At 30.8% G+C, this 27072-nt stretch overlaps 1 protein-coding gene across 3 annotated transcripts in view; it reads right to left on the bottom strand.

Annotated features, from left to right (window-relative positions):
* Nucleotides 1–22356: 22356 nt before the first annotated feature.
* The window catches only part of LOC142319071 (proton-coupled amino acid transporter-like protein pathetic), a 190196-nt gene continuing 185480 nt past the window's right edge, over nucleotides 22357–27072 (bottom strand). For all 3 annotated transcript variants that reach the window (XM_075355934.1, XM_075355935.1, XM_075355933.1), the window contains one exon: nucleotides 22357–26280. In XM_075355934.1, the coding sequence (XP_075212049.1) occupies nucleotides 26027–26280 (254 nt within the window). In that variant the 3' untranslated portion in view covers nucleotides 22357–26026. The remainder of the gene's footprint in view (nucleotides 26281–27072) is intronic.

Raw genomic sequence — 27072 nt, forward strand, 5'->3', positions numbered from 1 at the left:
AGATATTATAAATGTTACTACGTGTTCTAAAATGAAACAATACAAACGTATATCTTGTTTAATTTCATTTTATTTTTACTTTCTCGACTATAGTTCTATTGCGGTTAGCAGCATAGCTATGAAGTATAAACATCGGCCCCAAAATCTTTTGTATCGGGATTTTGCAAATGTCAGCTTTAAGGAATCCCTTAGTCAAAAAAAAAGAACAAAACGTTATTGATATTTCTGGAAGAATCTTCACTGGAAAATTATTTCTAACCATTTTTTGCCTCATTTTTCTTTTACTTCATAAATATGTTTTTAATTTTTGTATTTTTATTATTTTTATTTTTACTATGATGATGACTTGACTGGCAATCGAAACAATTGAAATGCATGTTTAAAATTCTTTTATTTTTACTTTATTTAAATTAATTTCGAATACACTCATAAGTAATTTACTGATGATATATTTTAATGTATTAAGTAGACAGCTAATGAAATAAAATTTTATTAACGATTCTGTAAATGTAAAATATATGTTTTTTATTTTTTAAAAGAATACATAAAAATAGTAATAATTTTATATATATGTATTGTATTTTATAAATATATGTGTATATATATAGCCAACAAGAGGCCTAGGCTAAGGGGTATACATATATATATATATACTAGCTCTACCCGCCACGCTTCGCTGTGGCACATTGTGGTTGCACGGATGAGAAATGAGAAACAAAACAAAGCATACATTTCATAGAAGTTTAATTTTGCAATACTTGTGGATATACAATATTTTTTTTGTTTTTCCACTGTCTGCGTAGATATAACGGCTATCTGGTTTGCCGACTCGGGAACACGCAACATACAGTTGCCCATGTGAGAAGCAATCCGCATGTAAATCTAAACCACACAATTCTAAAGATTGACCTTGAGCTTTATTGATTGTGATTGCAAATGCCAATCGAATTGGGAATTGCAATCTTTTAAATTAAAATGGTGTATCTGTCGGGATTATGGATATTCGAGGAATGAGGATATCTTCACCTTTGAAAGGCCCCGTTAAAATCGTTGCTTCCACTACGTTATTCATCAATTTCTTAACTGCAAGTCGCGTGCCGTTGCAGAGTTTTGGCTGATTAATATTCCGTAACAGGATAATTGTCATTTTTTGATCGAACCGTTGCTAGAATCAATCTAATGAGGAATGTTTTCCCAGTTCCTCCTGGCGCATCCAAGAAGAAGGTCCCTCCAACTCCGTCATTTAACGCGTGCCTTTCTGTTCACCCGTTAATTTGGGAATGTTTGATTGGACATATGACTGAAGATCACCAATGTTGTAACTCTCTTCACGGCGTAAATTCAGATCAAATGAAGCAATCGTAGGTGTGTGCTGGCATTCCCAATTGACTAAGAACTTTATTTGCAATAGCTAAGCACTTGTCTTCAATATTTAACAATGCTTCGTTGTAAATGCCTTCTGTAAATTCCATGGTCATATTGGTATTTTCTAAGCGTTCTCTATGCAAAATATCCTCAGCCATATGCGATCGATATCTTTCCCTTAACTCTGTGGGAGATTAAGGGAAGCAAGCGGTCAATATAATTGCGAATAATGCGCGAATTTGGTTTGGATGTGCAGTGTTGCACGCGTCATTAATACATATATCCCACTGTTGGTCGTTTTCTAATAAATTCAGAGCTTGGTGAAAGGCGCAGGTCAATCACGACACGATCACACAAAAGTACCTCGATTAAAGTGAATATTTAATTCAGATTGTATAATAATCTGAATCAGATGCAAGTGGATACGTTTTTTTTTTTTGTTAATAAACAACGTAATTGGGAACAGGTATTGTTTCATATGTTACTGCGGTTGTCGTTAGCTAGTACGGCGAGTGTTCCCCTCGCTTCCAGCAGATGGCGCGGTCACTGGTACACAGCTGACCGTTAAAAAAACTTTTTTCTCGCGGTCGCGGGTATGTGACTGATGCGAAAAATAGATAAAAACAATCTTTGATGCGGGTTATAGATCGTGCTAAAATTTGAGCTCAATCGGTGCAGAACATTTTGAGTTTTTGAAGCGTACACAAACGAACTTAACATTTTTATATATATAAAGATTTGTGGGCTGTGAAAAAAAGCCCTTAAGTCGTGCGAAAAAACACATCATTTTAAATGCTTACAAAAGCAGAGTAATGCTTACAAATTTCAGAATAGTCAAACGGTGTTGATTTCAGATGTTAATAAACTGCTAACGTAAGTAGAAGTTGTGCTGCTTCAGTGTACAACGTGATTCTCGAGCATGAATCTACTAATGAATTACGGTCTCCAAAGAAAACAAAACCCCGCAGGTCAATTGAGAAAAAGGTGAGATTTTGATAAAAACGCGATTTGTAAAAAAATTACACGAATTAGAATTATTTAGAAATAGTTTAGAGGTGTATTATGTCCTTTGGAAGAGAATTCGGTTATTGCCTTCAACAACGCTTCTTATTAAACGAAAAGAATTCCAGCCGTGTTATAGAAAAACAATGATATCAAAATGTGGTTTAGTTCAAAAGGAATAATTTTTGAAGAGGTTTAAGGTAATAAGAAAGTTGGATGTTTTAATTTATTTACTGTAAGTCATCCTTCTTGGTGGCTTTTCTTTTTGTTTTGCTGTTTTTTTTAATAAAATACAGATCTTTTAGCTGTTAAATATAATTCAAAGAAATTTGTTACTTAAACAGTTGTGATTTTGTTTACATTGGCAGCGGCCTACGGGCTCTTTGTGATTGGTCGTTGTGTTTGACAGCGGCCATCTTGCATTGATCTGATTGGTTTTCCTTTGTTTACATTTCCAAATTAAAAATGTACAAATTAAAAATAGATAGATAGATTTATTAAAAATAGATGAAAACAATCTTTGATGCGGGTTATATATCGTGCTAAAATCTGAGCTCAATCGTGCAGAACATTTTGAGTTTTTGAAGCCGTACACAAACGAACTTAACATTTTTATATATATATATATTTTATATATATATATATATATATATATATATATATATATATATATATATATATATATATATTTTATATATATAGATATATATATATATATTTTAGTAAACTATAGTGTTTTTAACATTGTTGAATAACGTTGCAGTCATTGCAAAACTCTTGAACTCGTGAAGTGATTATCAAAATTTCCTTTTCTTATAGTTTGCGATTATGCGTTTGTTCTAAGTTTTCCTGTTTTAGAATTTTCAATTTTTCTTTTTGTACTAGAAAAAAAAATTATGATTCACATAACCTATAGCATCCCACATTATTATGTTTATACATATGGTTTTTATAAATTTTCCCTTCTACTGTTAATTACAATTAAGACTTAAATTTTGAAATAAAATTTGTATTAACTATTCTGTAAATGTAAAATATTATTTTATTTTTTTATAAATTTTTTTTTTTTTGTAAAAAATTGCTTAGAGTTTCTCGTTTCTTTTAGCTATTTTATTTTAATAAACTTTTAACGAACCTCAGTTTTTTATATGTTCTGATATTTACAAAAAGATTCTATAAATGTTTATTGACGAGTTTCACAAATAATAAAACCTTATTCTCTTGAATTTGAAAATTTATTAATAAAACAATTATTATTTATTAATAAATAATTAAATTAATAAACTGTTGGGTTTCAGAACAGTTGTCAGATATACGGGAAGATGAAACACACAGCGGATAGGATTGCACCATTAATATATAATAGTAGGGGGAACCAATTAGTCGACAATTACGAGTATTTCCTATTTTATATTTACATAAGCGTTTCTTTTCGCTTATGAAGATTATCAGCTCGTCAAATGAAAATACTATAACAATAAAGCTACTCAAATGTAGTTTTATTTCAAATGCTGTAACCGAAATTGGGCTTGTGTGACTGATTTTTTGATTCGCTAAAAACAATGCAATAAATATTATTTCTATACATTTATTATACATATTTCTATACAAATCTAAAATGTATTATCTAGGTTTCGTAGTAAAGAAACGACTGTTCTCATTATTAAACTATGAAAAGCCTACTTACTTTTACTTAGAGTAAATTTTAAACTATTTCCAGATTAATGACGAAAGACATGCAATGTATAATAATGTATTCGTCTTTCATATACGAATAACTTTCTATATTGCTGTAAGGTCACATGTCTTATTTTTTTTTAATGTGAACATTTTCTGAAGAAAGACAAAATTTACTATTGTAATATCATTCAATTTATACTCTTTCTCTTTGTTAAATTAAGAATACAATCGGACAAATTATTATGCATCACGACACAACAAAGCAATAGTTTTAAGCATGTTCAATAGTTTTAAGCAATAGTCCATTATTTGGGATTGATTTTATCTCGTAAGTTTTTTAGGTTAATCACTCTAATTAAATCGATCACCATGGAATAGGTTTTTTAGAAAATATTCACCATAAAACTAAGCTAACATCATTCAAAATAATGAAATAATTCAGATAACTTGAACTGAAATAAATACCTTGTTATCCAAAGATAGATTATCTATTTAGTAATATTTAACTTGAAAAATATAAGACTTTATCCAAAAATAGTGGATGCCGTGTTATGAACAGAAAAAGCAAAAGTTGGCCAGAGATACACTGGTAACAGAACACTGTTCTGATACTACTTTTTGAGGAAAAAAAAATTATTCTTTCATTTGAAATTTGTTTTGTCCTCAAGTCAAAACAAATTTGACGAAAAACAAACAAATTGTGTATGACGAAGGTCTCTGCCGTAAATTATAAAAATCAGACAGCATGAAAATAATCCTTGCTTTTGGATATCCGTAGGCAAACGTTAACAAAATAAGTCGCTAAAAATTTAATTCATGTAAAGAGTTAAACATTTGACATGAAAAGGATAAGTTTTGTTTCTTATCAATGCAACTGACCGTCGAAATGAATGTACATTTTTCATAATACTGTCAAGCGCCAACCGCTTGTGGCTGTGGACCATATTCTTGGGGACCGCTATAGTACAAAATCGTACTTTCTGGTACTTGAAAATTTGTGAATATACCTCTGAAGTTGATACAAACGCGGATGAAATAAATGGTATATGAAAGCAGAATAAGAGATGAGATATTCAATCCATTAGAAGAAAGAAATTTCCACTGTATTTTTAAACTTTGTTTACAATTTTCACATAAATAATTGATATAAAAATTTCTCATCCATATTTATTCAAATTCCAAATTTTGTTGAACAAAGTGATAAATTATCATCCTATGATAAGCTTTTAATTAATGATGGTGTGAAAGCCCCTATTATTAAAAAAACTAATATTGTTGTCTTATAGATAATAATACAACATTAAAAATCAAGGTTTTAAAAAAATATCTGATTTAAAAACAAAATAGAATAATTTTATACACACTCACACACACACACACACAGAGAGAGAGAGAGAGAGAGTGAGTGAGTGAGAGGGTGAGAGAGAGAGAGAGAGAGAGAGAATGTTTCTAAAATGGTGGGCTGGTTATAATTTTTCGGATTCTAGTTGTAAAATTAAACAAAAAATATCCTTAGGAAAAATGGCAATTTCTCCTTCGTTCTCCCACTGACCGCAATTTTATTATTTTTATATAAAAATTTATATCTCAAGTTCGGATGGAGGAATCGCATTAATATTTTGTAAACGTCTTTGTGATAAGATTTTAAAATTAGCAAAAAATCAGGACTTAAATACCTTCACAAATTACAAAATGGCGGCCATTTTTATTTTTCAATCTGTTATATCTCCATAAACATAAGTTTTATCAAAATGTATGTGCTGCTAAAATATTAAGCTTTTTATTTTGAACAAAATGACATTATTTTTTTAAATCGGTTAAAAAATAGCCGAGTTATGGCAGAAAATTGATGTAATTTTGTATTTGTTTTCGTGCCTCCACTTTACATTCAATTCGATTAAATTTTTTTTGTTCTATCGTTAATTCTAATACTATAAAATAGTATCAAATTAAGTATTAATTTTCTCACAATAATACACCGTATAATTAAAAAAATAAAACAACTACCTGTGATAATCTTACGTTAATTGTTGTAGAACGTTAGGTATACCTTTTTTTTTAAATAAACAGTTAACCATTGTTAAAAGTTATAAGAGATGTTCAAAGTGTCCATCCTTAGAGATTACACAAGTCTCCAGTCTTTTTCTGAGAGACTGTCTTAATCGTTACAAAATTTCGGGAGTATTCCTAATTTCTTGAAATCCATTTTGGATCTTTGTTGAAGATCCTCAATGTTGGGTATTGGAGTTGAATAAACAATATGTTTCAAATGGCCTTACAGGTAGAAGTCAAGAGGGTGTTTAAGTCAGGTGATCGGACAGGCCAAGGCACTGGCCCCCACGGCCTATACATTTTTTCATGGAAGGTTTCATGCAGGAAATCTGATACCAACTGAATAAAACTTGATAATTTTCTTTATTTAAATGATTTGGTAGAATGACAAAACCCAAAAGATAGTCATTAAAAATACCTGTCTGTATGTTTAGGAAAAATTTTTGTTGATGACTATTTTGGAAGGTACCATGAGGATTCTCATCGCTCCAGATACGCTGGTTGTGATAGTTTTTAACACCATTCCTGTTGAAAGAAGCTTCATTTTTATATTGTTAACATAATCAGCAGTAATAGTCACTGTGTAAAATTATTCAAAAGCAAAAATTATCAATTATCAATTATTTTATTATTATGTAATGTTAAATTTTATTGTGAGAAAATGATTAATTAACTTGATAATAATTTACAGTATTTTTGTGTGCGGTATGGCCAGGGAGTGCTCATCCCTTTCCCCAGTTGTGGAGCCGGGCTGAGGGTGGCTGCTGTGTACTTAGCTCTGTCAAAGTCTTCCACTGCTCAGCGTAAGTCAGTCATTTTGGCTCTCGTTAGGAATTATCCCACGGGTAAATGTATCAGACCCCTTACTGCTATGTACGAGCGCTGGGATGTCAGTATTGTGGATCAGGCAGTATCTGATTCTCTGGCCCAGGTTAAATTTGACAGAGGTGGCTGACTGGAGAACCCAGGCAGGATCTATCATTCGGAACAATCCCATCTTTTCTCCACCCACACCTTGTGACTGATATTGACTGGTGAATGTTATAGGTTTATGGGTAATTCAACTTTCACAACTTCTGTGGCAGAGGTTCCACTTAAAAACCCTCATCTTAAAAAGACTTTGACTTCAGAAGCAAACTGAATGAAGATTATAGAAGTCATAAAGGTAGAGAAGACAGATGAACCAAGATTCATCTAAAGAGTGGTGGAATGATTCCAAAATATTTGTTGATCAAATGAAAAGAAGGAGATTTCTCGAAAGTCAGTCCTTCTGTGATAGCTCGAGGCATCACAGAAGCTGCTAGAGCAGCCCAACAGGAGTACTACTGAGCTGTTCCTACTGGGCTGTTCGTTGGAACTGTCAGCAATATACAATAATCACAGCTACTCAAAGCCAAGAAGATGGAGTCTTGGACAATGAGGTAAGTGCCATAGCACCCTGAATTTCTTTTTTTTCTTTTTTTGATGTGAAAGGAGCTAATGCCACAGCAATCAATGCCTCTAAAACTTAAAATAATAATAATAACAAATAAAGGCAGATCTAGAGAAAAGTTTTTTTTTTTTTGTTAAAGGAAAAAGTGATTCAAATCAGTTGTGTTTAAACAGCTGTGATTCCACTTAAAACTTACTAATGTGAGATTACTTTTAGGGAAAATGTTCATTTTCATTAAATAGGTATTTGAGCATTGTATAACCCACATTCATGCAAGAGTACTGTAGGAAGTTATAAAGTACAATAAATAAAATAAAACATTCTGAAAAAAAAAGTACTATAGGAATTATAATGTATAAATCAGTGTACAATCATTGACACAACAATGATTGTTTCCAGTATATAAAATAAAACGTTCTGAAATAAATTATTTATTGCTTTAAATTTACTTAAAATTCAAGTATAATAAAAACCCATTTCAGTGAGCGAATAATTCACATTCTGGATAATTCACTGAATTTCTACAAGTTCTTCAGTAAAATATATTTTGAAGATAAAATTTTAATATCACAAAATTTAATTTTCTTAATGAAAGGAATAAGAGACTTAGGCATAAAGATTGGGCAATGGAATGAATATTAACTTTCTATAAAAAAAAGCTGTTTTCTAATCCTCAAAATAATGACAATTAAAAAAAAAATAGATTGAATATCTCAAAATATCAGATGTTTTATCTAAAGGAGCTACATGCATTGAGAGTAATTGATCCTGAATTTCTTTGTACACCACATAATTTGTGATTTATATTTATCACTGACAGAGAACAAAACATTATTGCATTTTCTGTCGTCGATAAAGAATATTTTGAAGAAGAAAGTTTAAAGTTTAACAATGATTTAATAAAATTTTTTTGAAACTACTGAATTAACACTGATCACCAGAAACTGTTGTGTTCTATAGAGCATGTTTTCATGCTCTATAGAACACCATGTTTTTAAGAAAGTTCCAAGGATTGAGTCAATATATTCTCTTAATTTAACGAAGCTGAAAAGGTTAAAAATCCTGGCGAAACAAGGAGTCAACATTTTTTTGATACCATTAAGTTTTTTGACATATCTCAGGTTTAACTTGTTTAAAAAATTGGTTTAATAACTGGAATTCGTTTTTTTTTTATTAAAGAAAAACAGAGGTTCCTGACTATCTCGGAAGGCAAGAAGCTCCAGATATTAACTTATTTTTGAGTTTTTAGTGACCCTCTAAAAGAACAACTTTTTAGAAGAAATGATTAATATCTCACTATATTATTTATTTTACATTAGTACATATAAGGTATAGGAGAAAGAAAATTAGTTCCTTACCAAATCATTGTTTTTTTTTTATATATATGTATTTTTAATTTTTTTCTGACTTTGATATACATTACTTTTACCTAAAATTTCTTTAATTACCAAAAACTCTTTTCTTCATTACCAGTTTTGAAGTAGTTTAGTTAACTGCAAACAGTTATGATTTATTCATTTATGATTTTTATTCCTTGAAGTGTGTAGAATACATAACTAGTTTTAGGAACAACCATTTCTAAGTACAAAGTTACTTCATTTACTTTAAATTTTTATATTAGCTACTGCATGAACCCTTTTCCTTGCTATCTATACATGCTGCTTCTTCTTCTTCTTTTTCTTTAGTAGAATTATGTATTGACAGGTATCAAGAAACAGCATTCTCCATGATGGTTTGTCCTGAAATTTTTCTTTTAAATTATAGTATCCTTATCTCTCTTTAAAGTCATCCAACATTCCTATCCTCCATCTTCCTCTTTCTCTCACACCAGTAATTTTTCCTTTAATTATTGCTCTTGGAATATAGTCATGTTTTAGGATTTGGTCTATTCAATTAGTTTTTCTTTTTTATACTGACTTAATCATACTTCTACTCTCATTTATATTGGTCAAGACCTGATCAGTAGTTAATCATTAGTTACTTTCTCGCACTCATTTGACAACTTTAAAAAGGTTTTGTTTTTCACCAATCAATTACTTGACCACCAATTACTTCTAACAACCAGTATTTCATAACAGTTTACATATTTTTTGTTCTACTTTCCCATTTATTTAGAAACGTATATATTACTTCAAATCATAGCTACGAGTAATTTTTTCTTCCGGTAGTTTTTATGCACATACATATATCTCAAGATTGAAAAAGTAGAATAGCTTTGGAATAATAAAACAAAAAGTTCTTAGGAAAATGTAGGCTCTTTTATGATTCTCCATTGATTATCCAATTTCACTTTTAATAGTGGAAACGAATGCTCAACTAGATAAAATATCTGGATTATGATTGTTGCTTACTGATATTTTCAAGTATTCTTCCTTTTTTTGACATGATAACTAATTTAAATCAATTTTTTGTTCGCTGTGTAAGACTATCTTCTTTTGTAACACCTTGTACTGAGAATTGACATATTGAGAATCATATTTTCATAGATAGTTTTGAATTTTGCAAAGAAATACATGAACATGTAAAAAAATAAATAAAAATTTACTATTTTTCATTGAAGAGGTTACTTTTTCATTTTCAATAAATTAAATTAACATACATTGATATCACCTGAAGTCAGGATTATATGAAGCGAATCTAGCATTTGAAATCCCCTCAGCCCTCAATAAATTTTTATAGTTTGAAAATGTGGTATTATAAATATTCTTTTTAGTGCAACATAACATGAGGATATATTCATGAAAATTTTTAGCTTTAGCAAAGAAGAGTGCAGCATAATTTTAATTTGTAAGATGTATAAATTTATATGACTTGTTAAAGATAAAAAGCTTTTATTATAGCTTTACATAATGAGTGACTTCCTTGATATTTTCACTACAATAACCTAGTTTGAAAGATATTTTCAACTGTCATGTTTATTAGATTATCATTCCATACAGATTCTTAAAATTAAGGTAACCATATACATAAACAGATGAGCATATGATGGTCAGTGCACAATAAATACAGAAACACAATTGCAACATGACACTTGACAATAAAGTATTATAAAAAAATGTTTAATTAAATTTTTCAAGAGACTATATTTAAACCATGTTTCTGTAGTCTGGCTGGAATTGTCATCATGCTTAAATCAAAGAATTTTCCACTAACTTTCCTGGAAAAAACACAAGTACCCATTAAATTAGTTACTAGCCTAAACTTGATTTTAAAAGATTTTTTTTTCAACAAAATCATCAATGTATCACTGAAATTAGTCATTAGTTCATTTTAAACACCTTTATAATTTCTGGCAAAGATAGTATTGATTTTTCTATAGCAAGCACTCTAGTAAAAGACATACATCTTGTAAAAATAAAAGACATACTCAATCACTTTATAGAAACAATGTGAAGTATGTAAACATCATACTGTAATATGTAAATATGTAAACATCAGAATCTAATTTAGTTTGTAGTTGACATCTGTGTAGGGGATTCACTTTTTGATTATACAAGTGTAATCTGCCAGTTTACACTTGAAACAGGTGGACATTTAAATTAATTCCTGACATTTAAATTAATTTTTGATGTAACAAATTATATTTCTTACTGAAGGCTCGTTTCGCCTGTGCTATTTGGCATTTTATATCGCTCCTGCTTCATCCATCTTTAGTAATTCTACTTCCCAAATAACAAAATTTTTCTACCTCCATAATCTTTTCTCCTCCTATTTTCACATTCAGTGGTCTATCTTTGTTATTTCTACAACATTTCATTACTTTTGTTTTGTTCTTGTTTATTTTCATGTGGTATTTCTTGCATAGGACTTCATCCATGCCTTTCATTGTTTCTTCTAAATCCTTTTTACTCTCGGCTAGAATTACTATATCATCAGCAAATTGTAGCATCTTTATCTTTTCACCTTCTACTCTTACTTCGAATCTAAATTGTTCTTTAACATCATTAACTGCTAGTTCTATGTAAAGATTAAGAAGTAACTGGGATAGGGAACATCCTTGTCGGACTCCCTTTCTTATTACGGCTTCTTCTTATGTTCTTCAATTATTACTGTTGCTGTTTGGTTCCTGTACATGTTACTACCTTTCTATAATAGATGCATTGAATTGTAGTACAGTCAGTCAGTCAACCTCATTTATTATTTCTCAGAGTTCTATTCACTTTCTATAGTTTAATGCATATGATAAATGAAACATATAATCAATTTTATAATCTATTAAATCAAAATAATAATTTATTATAAAGCCATAAATCAAATTAGAAAAAAAAGGAGAAAAAATCAGAATAATTTTAAGTAAGAAAAAGTTATTTATTCACTAACTTAAATGAGCATAGTTAATTATTATTATTATTATTTTTTAAATATTTTGAGATAATGGGCATTGACTGCTTTTGTCATTTAGCTCTAATGGAAATTTTTAGCATATGAAAAATGCTATACCTGAATAGGATTTGAAGCCGAAACATCCAGATAAAAGACTGAATCACTACCATTCCACCACAGAAATCAGTTTAGTTTATAAATTTTTTCTGCGTCAAATGATAAGCTATATTCATAAAAGTGGAGATTGTAATATTTTAAAAAAACAAAAATGCTTCTTTGTGTTTCTATATGTTAATTATTTTCAGTACAAGTAAACTAAGAATCATCTCGTATTCAGGGAAATGAACTTATAATCTTCAGTAAAATAAATAACAAGCTGAACTAACCAACTGATTGGACAAATATTGAATTTTTAACTTGAGGATTTTAACCTCATAAAAATCGTTAGTAAAAATAATTTTGAGTTATTTTTTATAAATACTGATTTAGGTAAACCACATCAAATTTCAGTTGTCCAGCTACTCAAGTAATTGGAAAATTAGTGTTCAGTGAATTATTCAGGATTTTCCAATTATAGGCAGATGAGTGGAAAGCCTATTATTGAACACACCTTTTTAGAGTGTCCATGGTGGATGGTGTTTAGAATGGAAGGAGTGACTTCCAGTCACTCCTCGTTTCGTTTAAAAGGAAGTCATGCAGGCTATGCTGCATGACCAAAACCAGTGGAGTCAGTATGTAACATGGTTTTGGACAGTTCTGGAGCTAAAGGTCATGGAAGGATGAGTGGGAATACGGGGTAGGACAGGGAAGGGACAGCCTACACATGGAAGTAGTTGCAGCCCTTGGGTTGCTACTACCAATGATATGTGGGAACACCTGGAGTCATTCTTTCAGTTAGATTCAGCTCAGAAGATTCTGCTACCAAGGAATGGAGCTGATGTCGTCTGTCACAGTGACCCCCTCTGCCCAGCAGCACCAATGGCTTCAGAGAGGCCACCGTCAACATGCCTCCATTTGTGGTGCTTCAGGTTGTGCCACGAAACCTAATGGATGAAGGCAATAGGGAAGTAATAGAGCCACGGAAATGTTATGGAGGTTCTAACAGTTGCAGTTTTGTTGTAACACACAGGGAGGGTGGAATAGGGACAGCCTGTACATGGAGGTAATTTGGGGCCCTCAGGTTGCTGCTACTGCAGATGTGTGCGGGACTCTGAAACCATTCTGTGAAACCCATGGGAACACAACATGCCCCGATTAATTACAGTGGGTATTGGGGCATGTTGTCATAGGACAAGGTTATTTAGCGATTCCCCCCTCTGCAGGAAACCTCACACACCTGCTGCTGGGCGTCTGTGTGCAGAGTTTTCCTCCTCGTGCATAACAAAAAGAAAAAAAAATTATAGGCAGATATGTTTAAATCTCTTTACCGATCTCTTTATAGATGTAAAGTGATCTCTTTACAGATCTCTATCCTGTTAATGGTAAGTAAACAAAAATATCTTCTTAGTAAATAAATTCCTATCTATAGGGAACATCCTGCTAGATTCTAGTGTCTTGATCCTTTTTCAATCTCTTTTTAATTTTACAAGTCATGTTTTATTAGTAAAAAAAATTGTTTCATATTTTAATTAAGAGGTATTTAACCATGACAAATTACAAATTTTAAAACCTTCAGAAAATAAAGGCAGAAATAATTTGAAAAAAATATTTCAGTTGTGTAAAAAGATGAAATTTATTAAAGCAGATCCTCAAACATGGAACTAATTTTCTACCATAAATATATGTTGTTTTTACAATGGGACAAAAGATTATGAAAAAATCTTACTTCTTTTCTGAGAATCAGATCCAAAAGTAATTTGCTGATACAACGACAATATTACTAGCAGCATGTCAATGGCTGTTTAACCATCTTAAGAATAGCAACTAGAACCTTTAAATCTCTTTGAATTATATAAAATAATCTAATATAGAAACAAACAAATACTGATAAAATAATAACCATAATCCACTAAAAAATAATAAATATAACCTAAACAACTAATAAATCCATAACCTCCTAATTTTAATATAATACCCGCCAAAACTATAGAACCTGAAGTAGGAGCCTCTACATGACCCCTAGGTAATCATAAATGAAAAACAAACAACGGAAACTTAATTAAAAAAGAGAATAAAATAATAAATATTAAATAATCATTGACAAGAAAATAAAAAAAAAATAATTAAAATAACCATAAACACTATTTAAATAAAAAAATTCTAAATAAAAGAGGAAAAGAACCAAAAAGAGTAAAAAAAAATTTTAAATCCCGCACTCACTGTATTTCTACAGAAGAATGTTCTTTTATATGAAATTGTGTTTTTATATTCAAATTATTAGAATTAATGTCATATTGAATCATATTTAAACTTTAATAGTTATTGTTACTTTATCAAATTATGATTTTGATACATTCAATTATTTCTTTTAAATGCATTTATTTTTATACTGTTTATATTTATTACTTTTAATACATTTATTTCTTGTCATTAGCAGTGATACTGCAGCATTGTTGATTAATGGAACAGTTGCAACTAAGGTTATACAGTATAATTTTTGAGTTGAGGAAATTTTTATTTAGTCTATAATAAAAATGCAGCAGATTTGAATCAGGTTTGCTCATTAATTTATCACTGTTATGTATTTTTCAAATTTATTTCATAAATTTCAATTATATTATGATATAGTCCTTTTTACTATATGTAACCATATACTAGACTATCAAGATTTTTAATGTTCCTCTATTTATGATTATTTACTTATTTAAGGAGATTAGTAAATGCTAATTTTATTACTTAAGAATAATTTTATTTGTTAATTGTATGTCTGTTCACAAGTGTACCTAGCTTGTTCAATGTTAATTTACAGTTAGAACAGATTCATTTATTACTTCTAGATTACTACACTTGTGTGATGATCGAGTTTTGTGTGCAATTTTTGAAATTGTTTCTCTATAAGAAAGATTAAAACTTCATATAGATTAATTTACTTTAGCTGCATTCCATTAATACTGGGAAACAGCAATTGAACTTTAATCAGAGTTTTCATTATATTACATTTTTAAAACCTTCCACAAACCTTCCACCTTTTGGCAATAAATATATGAAAATGCTTCTACTCAAGAACGTAACAGGCTACAGCGTGTGCGGTGAAGAGGTGCATGAGGGAGAGCCGTGTAAAGAGCCTCCTACATGTATTAATTGCAAAGGAGCGCATTCTTGTAGATCAAGGAATTGTCCTGTCTACAAAGATGAAGTAGCTGTGCAGGAAGTAAAAACCCTGCAAAAGGTCAGCTACTTCGATGCAAAGAAGATAGTTAACGCCCGTAAGCCTAGAGCAACAACAACTTACGCTCAGGCTGCGGCTGCCGCTCCTGTCACTGCTCCAGTTGCTGTCGATGAGGGTCAACTCATAAGTAAACTTGCTCCGACCTTGGCTAATATGATTGAAAGAATTATAGACAATAAAATGAAACCTTACAATAGTAAAGAGCCAATAAAGCCAAAGATATTAGTACAGCCTCCTGAAGATAAAACACAGAAAGTTGCTCTTATCCATGTCCGTCGTCGTCGGCGGCTTCGGTGGTCTCCGACACGGAGACCGGAAGCCTTACAGGCGACGACCTTCTCCGCGAAAATGCTGCTGTTCGCAACATGGAGAAGAAGCGAAAAAAAGGATGGCCGAAAGGAAAACCCAGACAATAATTTAATTAAAAATTAGTGAGTCGATAGTACAGTGGAACATCAATGGATGTTTTTCAAACATCCATGAGCTCCAACGCTTGGTACATAATGTAGACCCAATCTGTATATGTCTGCAAGAAGCACATTTCCGCCGAAATGAAAATTTTAAATTAAAAGGATTCAATATATTTCGGCGAGATCAACCGCCAAATATAAGAGTTAGAGGTGGAGTAGCTATATTAACATCGACTAGAGCTACCACCGAAGCGGTTGTTCTAAACACAAACCTACAAGCGGTCGCCGTTAGAATGAAGCGTCCGCTCCAGGTCACTGTCTGCAGCATATACTTGCCGTATTTTGATTGGAATAAGGATGACATAGCAAGACTAATTTCCGAGCTTCCCCCACCTGTTTTACTGGTGGGTGACTTTAATGCTCATAATTCTCTTTGGGGATCAGATCGAGTAGATCCCCGTGGAAGAGAACTGGAAGGGTTCCTGATGAATTCAGAACTTATTATTTTAAACGACGGATCAGGAACCTTTTTCAATGCCAGAGATGGATCGACGTCCTGTATAGATCTAGCACTTATAAGCGGATCGATAGCACCGAGGTACAGCTTCCATGTCATAGACGATCTGCATGGAAGCGATCATTTCCCGGTGCAAATTGTAACTGATGTTACAAGAACAATATATCCCATCCCTAAAAGATGGGTATTTGAAAAGGCAGACTGGACGAGCTTCACAGCTAGAACGATACTCCCGGAAACAACTGGAGTTATCGGAGACGATGTCGACGCCATAACAAATGCAATAATTGAGTCGGCATCGAGATATATTCCCAAAACATCTGGGAAACTTACGAAAAAACCCGTTCCATGGTGGAACGATGAAATAAGTGAAGCTATAAAAAGAAAGAAAAGGGCGTATAACGCCTTTAAGAAGCGTCCTAGTATAGAAAATCTTGTTGCCTTTAAGAAATACAGGGCGTATGCAAAACGTCTTATGATAGACTCGAAAAAACGAACCTGGCAGCAATACGTGTCATCCATCGACAAAACTACTACTGCATCAGATGTTTGGAGGAAAGTGAAGGCGATTTGTGGGCGTAATGATTTTGCTCCCATAACTAGCCTTCAAGATGAAGATAAAATAAAAGACACTCCATATGAAATTGCAGAGCTGTTATCCAATCACTTCGAAAAGGCCAGCAGAACGGCCAACTACGAGGAAGGTTTTCGAACCAAAAAAGAAGAACTAAAAGGTCTACTAAATTTTACAACTGAGTATAATTACTCATATAATGTACCATTTAAAATGGAAGAATTCGCGAAAGCGTTGGAAAAAGCAGGTAACACAGCTGCTGGTCCGGATGAAATCCACTATAATATGATCAGGCAGCTGAATACCACTACAAAACGCAGATTATTAGAACTTTATAATAAAATATGGCGGGATAGAATGTACCCGCGGCAGTGGAAAAAAGCTCATGTTGTTCCAGTACCAAAGAAAAATAAAAATTTAACAGACCCCAATAGCTATCGTCCTATTTTTTTGACGTCTGCTATGGGAAAAATACTGGAAAAAATGATTAATAATCGACTCGTCTGGGTTTTGGAAAAAGAAAACCTGATATCACCGTATCAAGCAGGTTTTCGGCAATACCATTCTACCACTGATCAAATGATCAGCTTAGAGGACATTATATATAACAGCTTTATTAAAAGGAAACATTGTGTCGGAGTCTTCTTTGATCTTCAGAAGGCTTTCGATATGACCTGGCGTCATGGTATAATGCTCCAGATACATGAATGGGGCATTCGTGGCAATCTGCCTATACTGCTCAGCAACTACATGAATGACCGTACCTTCCAAGTACGTGTCAACAATGAATATTCATGTGAAAGAATTTTTTACTTGCCATTCCAGTAGAAATCAGCAAAAGCGTCTATGTTGATGATCTGGCAATTGTGTATGCCAGCAACAAGACTGCTATGGTGAGGTACAAATTACAACGAGCGATCAATGCTCTAAATGAAGTTGCAAGGAATAACGGATTTCAATTCTCACCAGAGAAAACGTGCTGTGTACACTTTTGTAGGAAGAGAATTCCTCATCAAAGTCCTGCGTTGACAATTGACGATAATCCAATACAATATAAAGATAGCGTAAGATATTTAGGACTAGTATTGGATAAATCCCTTACATGGGGATTACATATACAGGACTTGAGTGATAGATGCAAAAGAGCCCTAAACATTATAAAATGTTTATCGAATTTGGATTGGGGCTCAGACAAAGAGACATTATTGATATTGTATAAAGCATTGGTTCAATCTAAACTAGACTACGGATGTATCGTATATTCATCCGCTAGAAAGTCGCACTTAAGAAAGTTAGACGTAGTTCATAATAGCGGAATAAGATATGCAACAGGCGCTTCCGCACAAGTCCGGCGGCTAGTCTGATGTCTGAAGCCGGAATAATGCCACTACATTATAGAAGAGAGATCCTTTTGTTAAGATATGCAGCAAATGTATGGGCTTTCCCTGCTCATATAAATAATAAATTGTTTACGAATCATCCTATGGCTGCAGTATATGAACATCGTGCTACCTATTCCAGACCAACCGGAATTAGGTACCACGAATTAAGAAGAAAATATGAAATTGCTATACCAGAGACACTAGCAATTTCTACTAGGGAAATACCGCCATGGCTCTTACCAGCGGTAAATACAAATTTGGATCTCTCTCAAGGAGAAATAAAAAAGAAACCAGCAGTGATCATCCAGCAGGAATTTTTAGCAACCGTCAGTAGTTACGAAGAACATATTAGAATTTATACTGACGGTTCTAAAACCGAACATGGTGTTGGATGCTCGATATATGTAAATGAAGAAGCCCACTTTTGGAGACTGCCAGATGTGGCCAGTGTCTACACGGCAGAACTCACTGCAATTCAGCAAGCTCTTCGCTACACTGAACACTATTGCGAAGAGAGAGTGCTAATATGTTCCGATTCATTAAGTGCACTCGTCGCAATTCGGAACAAGAACATTAAGGATGTCTTAATTGCAAACATCCTATCCATTTTATACGTACTAAAACAACGAGGACAGCGATGCGTATTTGTATGGACTCCAGGGCATGCTGGTATTACAGGTAATGAAATAGCAGACGAAGCTGCCAGAAAGGCAACACTCTGCGATGATTTGGATACATTTCCTGTAAGAGTGGCAGATGTTAAAAACCGTCTAACAAACATAGTAAAAAACAAGTGGAACGCTGAATGGAGGAGTTTAAATACAAAATTAAACTCAGTTAAAACTTCTTATAAATGGAAAAGCGACTTTAAGTTGACTCGCCGAGAACAAGTAGCGGTGACCAGACTTAGTATCGGTCACACGTGATTAACAAATCTATATATGTTAACCGGCGAAGTGAGACCAATGTGCGGTGTTTGTAATAAAACACTGACAATCAAGCATCTAATAGAAGAGTGTACCATATATGAGGACCTCAGAAAGAGGTTCCGTCTTACAAATAATATTAGTGCTGATCTGGATAATGGAAATGAAGAAAATATAGTTGCATTTTTACACGCCAGTGGACTTCTTAAAAGTCTATAAAATGGAAGTTTAAAGCTGTGGTAAAAGATACTCTAAGCGGTAGTATTATATATACATATAAAGGAGTCTCGAAGCGTGGCACGTATAGTGACGGGAGGTAGCCCTCTTGCCTAGGCCATTTTGGCTCACCTGCATTCAAGAGCAGTGAGTCGGGGTGTGTCCGATGATGGCATGGGGGACCCTCAAGGGTGGATTGAGGGCGCGAGGCTATGGGTGTACGCCGTGCATGCCTATGGCCTGATATAAGAAGGATTCAACTGCCACGGCACCCTGGCACGACTGATATACTGCTCAACGGCGGTTCTGGTCGCCACGAGGGTGCTTAAACAAACTATAAATGAGACTTCGTAGAAGAAAGAAAGAAAGATATGGTATTGATAAGTTTAATTTTAATTTTAATTTCATGGTCTTTTGAGAACCTATCTCAAATTTTAATATTGGGGCCCTTTACACCCCGTAAGTGTTTGTGATTGTCCTTGTCTTTTATGTTTTAATGTTTATTTTGAAGTTTGTGTTTTTAAATAAAATGTAAGGGCCCTTTACACCCTTACATATGACGATCCTGATGGAGATAATAATTTCTTTTAAAGAATGTGATGAGGGCTAATGACCTTAGCAGTCGATGCCCATAAAAATTCAGTTAAAAAAAAAAATACTGTGAGAAAAGTTATTGCTGTAGCAAATTAAACATGCTCATTATAGGTCAGTTTAATAATGTAGCCACATCATATTAATGTCACAAATAAGCTTTGGGCCAACGTAGGAAAAGAACACAGCTTTTATAACAACTCTATTATTTCTGTCATTGTCCTGTCTTATCGTTTCAAAAATTAAGTTTAAAAAATTTTATCTAAGAGAATAACCAAATATTGATATTAGTATCCCATATGAGTTTTCAGTATAGAGGGGCTGCAGAAGCAAGCACATCTGTTTTATCCTTTCCAGAAAAATGTCAATCAGTTGTTGTTATGACTGCTTATAGATCCAACATCTAAGGTCTGCTGCATGAGTTTTATTAAAGTTTATAGTGATTTTGTTAACAAGTTCAAGTAGCACCATATTCTACCTTTAGAATTATCTACATGCACCTCGCTTATTAACTGTAAGGTAAATAATAAATTCAAAACAAGCCAACTTTTTTAGCCATTGTCACAAGTTAGTCAGTTGCAACAAAATATAATGATATTTTAATATTATAGTATCCATATAGCTTTTATTATAATATAAGCTGTAGAGATACAGCTAATAGTTTGTTCATATGTACTAGAAAATATCAGTAATGATGTATTTGACAGTAATGGCTCACTTAGTATAAAAGTTTATAAGTGTAAAATGTATTAAAAAATGTATTCACTAACATTGAAACAAAACAAGAATTTTAACTGAGAAACTGATTAAAAACAAAAACTGAAACTAATAGCTAACTGATAAAAATGGTTTTTAAAAATATATACTTTTTTTAAATAAATTTTTTGTTTAAAATGCACTAAAATGGAAAAAAAATTTTCAGCCTTTTAAATAATATTGGTCTAATTTGTCATAAAAATAAAGTATAGGCCGCTAGTAGTTACAAATAGTAAAAAGACACTAATATATATTTTTTTTTAAATTTCTACAGCCATTCATTAGCATTTTTTGATAATGTTTATTGAATCATTATTCACTCTGGCATTATTACGCAGCAGAGCGGTAGCATCTCGACCTTTCATCCAGTGGTCCCAGATTGGAATCCTGATTAGACATGACATTTTTCATAAACAAAAAAATTCATTATCATCCAGCAGTAAGTGGGCTTTAATGTTTTGTTACAGTGTATATAAATTAATTAATTAAGGCTGTTTGTAACTGCAAGTACCATACTTTGATATTTAGTCATATAATACCAACATTGTCTAGATGGCTTAAAAGTTATTTTACACATTTTAATATATTTAAAATTCAAATGGTCTTTAAAATTTTTTTTCTGGTTGTTTTAGTTTTGCAATATATGTACTATTTTATTAGTACATAATAGCATAATCGTGCTTTAATAAATCCTATGACAACACACTTCCAGTATAGATCATTATTGATCTAATGATAATGATACTTCAATCTATCATTATTTTTTACCATATACTCAATATAAATTTTTTTTTTTTTTAATTTTACTAATTATTATTAAAATTAATACCAATTATCATGCTGACACCAGTAATAAGCCAAAATGCAAAATTTCAAATCAATTTGATAATTGAAAAGGGTGAAATAATTTTTCAAGATTTGAACCAGGACAGACATGTGGATAGTTTTTTACTACATTATTTTTAGTATGTGAAATTAAGAATAAATGAATAGATACAAAGTAAGGTAAGTACTACACGTAAATAAGGCAATGCTCTGCTTGAATTTTTTTATTTTTTCTGTTTAGCCTCTGGAACCATGGTAATGTATTACTTCAGAGGATGAATAAGGATGATATGTATGAATGTAAATGAAATGTAGTTTTGTACAGTCTCAAGTCAACTATGCTTGTATTTATTTTCATTAAAAGTAATAACAGTTGGGAAGAATGACTACATATGCAAAATAGGATCAAGAAGTGTTAAGATGGCATAAATAAATGTATACTTACCAAGGCTTAATTGAAAAAAGTCCTCAAATAAGTATGTATTCCAGCTATTGTTTAATCATTTATCCTAAAATCATTTTCAAAAAACTCAAATTTCCTGGTCATCCTAGGTTTTTTGACTGGGGTAGGAAACCTTGGTGTAACTTTATTGTGTCTATGAATTTATAAGGATAATCTGGTAACAGGATGGATTACTCTTACTACCTGTTTGTAATAAAAATTTTCTAAATGAATATTTCAAGAAGTCAGGAAGTGGAGGAACAAGGAATGACCATCAAGACATTCAGTGATTACCTTCTATGCAATTTCTCTTTGTAGGTACAATGAGATCATTTTAGACTTTTTATAATTTTTTCTCTATAAGAAAGATTAAAACTTCATATAGATTAATTTACTTTAGCTGCATTCCATTAATACTGGGAAACAGTAATTGTACATTAATCAGGGTTTTCATTATATTACATTTTAAAAATATCATAATTATTAATACTACAACTTACAGATATGAATAAAAATATAGGGTAAAAAACCAATATTATTTTCAAATTATAAAAATAGAATTTAATCTGTGTTTCTTATAGCATCTATAACAAAATACAATCGTATTTTCTATAACCACGAAAGACACATCTTCATCTCTTCTGACAAAAAACAAGAATGAAAAACTAGTTTTTCATTCCTTTAATAATCTATATTATTAAATACATTTTTGTAGAATTTACAAGCAAATGAATGTACATGCTTATTTTAATTTATTAAATCACAGCCAAAAAATATAAATATAGGTACATTTTTAAGTAAATATAATGTATATAAAAATTATGCACTAATAATATTCAATATAATTAAAATTAATGTTTATCATTGTACAAAAATTCTCTTTTTTAACTGCTCTTTTATGTTTTTCTCTTATTGGTTAATAATGTTTTTATTTACTAATACTCATTTTTTAAGCGTACTTATAATATTCTTAATACATAAAAAAGATAAAATGGCTTATTTAATGAATGTGGTAAGTGCAAATCCTAACTGAATATAAAATGTTATTTTAAATAAATAATAACAAAAAGCTCTCTCATTTGAGTTACAACAGTAAATAAACCAGCCAGCATTTATCAAGTACTTTTTGAAGAATCTATCTTGTTCAGAGATAATTTAAGAAAATTGTAATCACTATTTCAATAAAAATCAATTTTTTAAAGAACTATGTTCTATAGACAGTAAACTATTGAAAATTACTTAAATGTTAAATACCAAACAGAACAAATCAAAGTTAGATGTATTTTTCTATTTATCTCACATAAGAAAAAAGAGTTATAGGATATAGAAAAATTATTTAATTATTAACATTTTTAAGTACTTTTTTTAAATTTAATTTTGGCTAAGAATCCTAATTTTTAATTAAAAGTAAACTCTTCATTTAAAAGCATGTTAGAAAAGTATAACAATTATATTTTAATTATAATATTCTATCTTTAGTAAAATAAAAATTTTTATTTTTCATAATTATATTTTTAGTGAATTACAATAACTTTTTTATTTCTGTTAATTTTATTAAAAATATGCTTGTTGTATTACTTATTTATTTACATTAATAACAATTATGAAAAATTATAGATTATAATCAACCGTTTCAGGATGAAATAGTCTTAATTATTATACTATGTAATGTGTATAGTGTACTACACACATTTTTATTTACTATATATATATTAAATAGTGTATATTAGTAAATCTAATCTGTACATCTATACATATATTAGTAAATAGTGTATAGTGTACCTCTAAATGTTTTTCTAATTTTTTTATTTTAGAAAAATACTAAATACTTTATTAAAATTACTTGTCAAAAGTAAATAGGTCAGTGATAAAATAGTTTGTGAAAATATCAATTACATTTACATACATAATGGATTTGCTGATACATGAATTAATATGTTTTAACAACAAACCTAAGATTATATTTTAACAATATGATATTTTTTCTCTCTTAATGTAAACGAATAAAATATATTTATTAACAAGGTTTATTAATTTTCTGTTTAATATCTGTATATATATATATGTAATTGAAGTTAATCTAAATTTGATGTCTATGATGTCAGAAGTTATTAAATAAAATCTACACAGTGTTAATGTTAGTGTAAACAACTACAATTAATTTAACAACTTTTGTTGTTGTTTGATTGTTATAATGTATTCAATTTAATACTAATAAAATTATTTAATTTACTATTCAATTAATTCATCAAATTTTCAATAAAAGTTGATTGATTCTTTTCTGATTTAGGCCAAGTGGATTCTACAAAAAGAGGAATCTGTTATACAAATACAAATGTATTTGTTTACTTTGTGTTAAACACCTGCTTAACAGTTGTTTTACATAGATATTCGATTAGTTATTGATCTAAAAAGTAAACATACCTTTTGCTGCAACAAAATTTCTTTTTTGTTATTATATCAGAACTAAGAGGAAGAGCCTTTCATAACGGTAGCTTCTCAACCATGCTCAGTATATCTCATATCATACACAAATTATGTGAGTACATTTAAAAAAAAGGAGCCCTTAGATTATTAGTTGTTACAGATATTTACTTAAGAACATGCTTCTATTTGGCTTAAGAATGTAAACTGAAAGTGAAATGCTAAGCTAACTAATGATTCTCTCCACCAGTTATCCTCCAAACACCACAAAAAATAAATCATTGATTTTAAATATTATATTTTTCCAGTATTCATAATTATTCATAGAGTACAGTTTTCAAAATTATTACTATTATTCTAATTTCTATACTTATTCAGAAGCAAGGGCTATTAGTTCAAGCTCTGCATTTATAAAAGAAGTAATAACTTAACTAATTTTTTCCATACTCAGTTTTTTGTACTAATTAATGCAAATGCTGAAGAGTGGTTTTAGTGCAGTTTTGTAGGCCAGTATGCTTTTTTAGTCAACTCCCTACAAACAAATACCAATGACAATGAATTTGATTAAAAGAATCATGCACTCACTTGGAAATCATATCTGTTGTAATAACAGTTACGATCTACAGAAGTAAATTATTATTTAAATGCTAGTAATTCAATAAATTGTGAAGGAAGAAATAAATCTTGAAATGTAATTCTTTCGTTTTTTTTACAAAATTATAGGAAAGCAAACTTTCTAGGAAAACAGGTTTCATTGAAGGAATAGAATCACATCTTCTAAAGAGCAAATATAAAAAAAATTATAGAAGAATATGAATAAAAAAATAATGTAAGAAAAATACGTGTTCTGAGAATAAATTAAAAATGGGATGTTATAGCCATATCATTTAAAAATAGAATAAAACAGGGTGAGAAGTACTTTTATTTGGAGATTATGCTACGAGAAAATTTGAGAAATGAAGCATAGATAAAAAAAATTCTATTTAGTTCTAAAAAAGAACTCTTCATGTGAACCTTATTATGCAGTAGTCCAAGTCTGGACCAAAGAAAGACTCATTAAATGCTGCATGTGGAATCATTTGTTTGATGGGTGTAAAACATGTACTTGGAGGAGAGAGTTATCATAGCTGAAGGATTATATGTGTAATTTGAGAAAAAAAGGATAACAGTAATTGGAAGAATAATGGAAATAAACAAAAGAGAAGTAAACAGGAGTTACACCTAATAAATGATAGTAAAGGCTGGAAGAAGAAGAAAAGGGCAGGCCTGGGATAGAAGTGAATGAAGAGAACACTGGTATAACGAAACTGTCTCTCAGCAAAACATCAAATAACAATCAAATGATGAAAAAACTGACTATTCTTATTGACAATTTATCACATACACTTCCCTTAACATGAAACAAGTCATTTTTTAAATAAAATATCAATTTTAGGTTTTACATAATATTAATTAAATTTTTAAACATTAATCTTCTTCACTACTCAATATTTTAAACGAATGCAATAAAAAGTTAATTGATTTTATTTAAAATTTCAAAATTAATAGATAAAATTTATTCTTTATTCTATATTTTTAACAATTTTAACAGGTAAATGTCAAAATGTGTAGTTTAAAAAAAATTGTACATAGTTAAATTATTACTTTATAAAAATCACAAGTAATAATAAGTAACTTCTGTTTATTACATACATCAATAGTGGTGATTTTCTTCACACTTCTTTACATTAATTTTAAAAGATTGTACATAAATATAATTTGTTTTAATTAATGCGAACAATTTAATGGCCATCATGTTGATAAAATGCAATTATTTCAAGTACACTTGCATAACTACCAGACACCAAACTGAATATTGATATAAATATTAGAATAACATTTTTAATAAATCTCCATTGAAATCTTCCATAACCATCCTCATAAAATGTTATTATTTCTAATAATGAAGGAATAAACAAACCAAGTAAAGAAAAACAAATTGCTCCAATCAATGATATGAATGGTGGCATAGAAGGTAAAGCTACTCCTGAAGCAACTGTTTAAAAAATAAAAAAAAACATTAATAAAATGGTATTATTCTTAACAATTTTGTTTTACATTATTTATAATTTACAAAAAAAAAATACATTTGTGGTAAATGATTATGTAAATTACATAAATACACACTGCTTTAGACTCACCTTATTGGTACACATTTCAACAGATCTGTTGGAGTAGTATTGAGAGTTAGAACATCCCTTCTTATGCAGGAGATACAGTTCAAACCCTGGCCAGAATAGTTGTATTTCAGGTTAATGGCCACTTCAATACTATCTCCTAGCTATAATTCTTTTGTTGGGTTCTACCTGAAAACATGTCCTGGACTAGCAATCCAAAAATGTAACAAGCCGCAGGAACTTTCACTGGATGAACTCAGAAAATAGTTGTTTATGTGTCCTAATTCAACAAAGCTACTCTTAATACCTGGAGACTTTCAAAATTTCATACTAATTAATCAATCTACTCAACAGGTAATGAAGATTGTATATTACACCAACTTTTGAACATAAGTTATCTGAAAGACTTTTTGTTCTCAAAAGTGCTGCCACCAGTAGTAGTTATACTACACCTAGATGCCTCTGGTAATGTATAATAAATCAATTTAATGGTTAGTTCCTTCCCTAAGTATTCACAACTGGATTATGGCCAATAGAGCTGAACAGAAGTGTATGTGTAAATAATTTATCATTTATAGTTTTATCTAAAATACTGAAACCAATTTAATAAGTTATAATTTAATATGTTTGAGGCTGAAAATATCAAACAAGGGCTGAGTAAATAGTTCATC

This window comes from Lycorma delicatula, chromosome 2, assembly GCF_047948215.1.
Source record: "Lycorma delicatula isolate Av1 chromosome 2, ASM4794821v1, whole genome shotgun sequence".
Classification (NCBI taxonomy): Eukaryota; Metazoa; Arthropoda; class Insecta; order Hemiptera; family Fulgoridae; genus Lycorma; species Lycorma delicatula.